Raw genomic sequence first — 2,664 nt, forward strand, 5'->3', positions numbered from 1 at the left:
TCCCAACATTCCAAAACAGCAAAAAAAATTAATAAGTATGGAAGAATTGGTCACAGGATTTCGATTTTTCCCAACGGAAGAAGAGCTCATCTCGTTCTATCTTCACCACAAGCTGGAATTAGAAGATGATAAAACCAGCAACATTCACCGCGTCATACCAATCCTCGACATCTACCGCCTTGATCCGTGGCAGCTTCCTTGTACATCTCATTTAATTATACACGTAACATTTTGTTAATTATTTATTTTAAAAGAATTGTACTACTACATTTGTTAATTTTGCAGCACATTGCGGGGAGCTATGCCACGGCGACATGGAGCAGTGGTTCTTCTTCATGCCACGTCAGGAGAGGGAGGTGCGCGGGGGCCGTCCCAGCCGCACCACCGCCTCCGGCTACTGGAAAGCGACGGGGTCGCCGAGCCACGTGTACTCGTCGGAGAACAAGGTGATCGGCGTGAAGAAGAGCATGGTGTTCTACAAGGGGAAGGCGCCCACTGGAAGGAAGACTAAGTGGAAAATGAATGAATATAGAGCTATTAAAGAAGATCTCACTACTTCCATGCCCATGGTATCAACTCTTCCCCCTACTTATTTTTTTTTACAAACTTTAAACTTGATATATAATATCACGAGATTAAATGTGATTTTGGTTTATAACACCAATATTAATAGTATTATTTTTATTACAGTTGAGGCACGAAATGTGTTTGTGTCGGGTTTACGTTGTATCAGGGAGCTCGAGGGCGTTTGATCGCCGGCCTACTAGCGTGGCCGCTGTGGAGATGAGTTGAGGTTAATGAAATGGAGTATAGATTGAAGTGTTTAGTGATATAAATTGGTTTGACTAAACCCTGTTATGGTATTAATGAATTCTTGGAATAAGATTACAGTGTAGTAGTATTGTCAGGTAACTACCGTTTATTGCAGCATTTCTCATTTCAATAATTAATTGGATTTATGATGCATTCGGTCAACACTAATTTGTTTTTAATTTTAAAAAGATAAATATTTAGTTGAAGATTGCATATTAAATCGCACTAAAGAAGTTATTTGTCATTTTCTGTAGTACAGCTGGCGCTACTAGGTCCTCAAAGTCAATTTATCATTCCATCTGTTCACAATAATTGGGCAGCTCTTTTCGTCGTGAAACCCAGAAAATATATTCATTAAATTAAATAAAGTGATAAAATAAATAAATAAATAAAATAAAGTACTAGGAAAATAAAGTACTAGGAAAATAAAATAAAATTGGAGAAAAGTTATACTTATATATCAAAATGACTCCACTGCAATTAATAGAACATTACTCTCTCCATCCCACTAAAGATGACTCACTTTTTTTTAGGTGGTCCACAATTTAGATGATCTATTACTAAAAATGAAAACATCTTTTATCTATACTTTATTCCATCTCTTTTACTTACTCTCATCACTTAAAACACAAAATAAAACTGCATAAAATTCCATACCACCCAAGAAACGAGTCATCTTCCTATATATGAATGGAGGGAGTATAAAATAAAAGAATGATTTTATAGCAAATTACGAAATAAAATATATTAAACTATTACTTTAATGCACAATTGGTAAAGTAAAAGAAATGTAGAAAAAAAGTAATTTAATTATTGTTAGTGGAGAATTGGTCTTACGTCATTAGAGATTTAATGAAAATAGTTTTAAAATTAGAAAGTGCATATTCTTGTGGGACGGACTAAAAAAGGAAGAGTGCACATTCTTGTAGGACGGAGAGAGTACGAAACATCACAAATAAAAAAAAGTAATTCAACTATCGGGAAACAGGAAAAGTGCTATTTGCATTACTTCATCCGTTCCTTGTTAATTGAGGCATTTCTTTTTGGTACGGGGATTAAGAATAGTGTGTTAAATGGATGGTAAATTAAATTAAAAAAAAAGAATAAAGTAAGAGAGATGATTATGTTTAGCTAAAAATCAAAATGACTCAATTAACTTAAAACCTCCCGAAATAGTAAAATGACTCAATTCACATGGAACGGATGGAGTACTTTATGAACGGAGGGAGTACTTTATGGACATGGAACAACATCTTAGTGTAAAACATATCACAAATCACCGCCCTTGGATCATTATATTAGATGGTTGTGATTAGTTACATTATCACACTAAAAATCTACATTATTAACCGAGATACATTATTAGCCGAGATACATTATTAGACTAAAAATTTACATTATTAAACTAAAACTCTACATTATTAAACTAAAATGCTACATTATTAAACTAAAATGTTACATTAATAGGCTAAAATCAACATTATTAGGCTAAAAATCTACATTATTAGATGACACGTGGCATTGACTCAACTTATTTTAACACAAGTAATGTTGGAATCGTGTTTGGTCAATGGACTTTAACCAATAATAAATGTGACGAGACATTTAATTTTATAAAATTAAATGCAACGGCGACGATCTGCTTTCAGAGTAGATGGCCGTGGTATATTCATTTTTTCCAAACCGATTCCCTGTGAGTGAGAAATTATGAATTAAAGTTTGTCACAATTGTGAGCTATAAAGGAGCTATGAGATAAAACTAAGGGATTAATTAAAAGAGTTAATTATCCCACATTGGTGGAGAGAATCTTATTAAACATGTATTTAATAAGATGAATTATTACGTGTAAT

At 33.5% G+C, this 2,664-nt stretch overlaps 1 protein-coding gene across 2 annotated transcripts; it reads left to right on the forward strand.

The window, feature by feature from the left end:
* On the forward strand, positions 1–965 carry LOC121770399 (NAC domain-containing protein 90-like). 2 transcript variants are annotated; one of them, XM_042167137.1, is made up of 3 exons: positions 1–200; positions 286–569; positions 691–965. In XM_042167137.1, the coding sequence occupies exons 1-3, from the start codon at positions 38–40 to the stop codon at positions 790–792; spliced, it is 549 nt and encodes a 182-aa protein (XP_042023071.1). In that variant the 5' UTR covers positions 1–37; the 3' UTR covers positions 793–965. The 2 variants fall into 2 exon arrangements, with proteins under 2 accessions (XP_042023071.1, XP_042023068.1); XM_042167134.1 differs by having other exon boundaries at positions 286–965.
* Positions 966–2,664: the final 1,699 nt, after the last annotated feature.

This window comes from Salvia splendens, chromosome 2, assembly GCF_004379255.2.
Source record: "Salvia splendens isolate huo1 chromosome 2, SspV2, whole genome shotgun sequence".
NCBI lineage: Eukaryota > Viridiplantae > Streptophyta > Magnoliopsida > Lamiales > Lamiaceae > Salvia > Salvia splendens.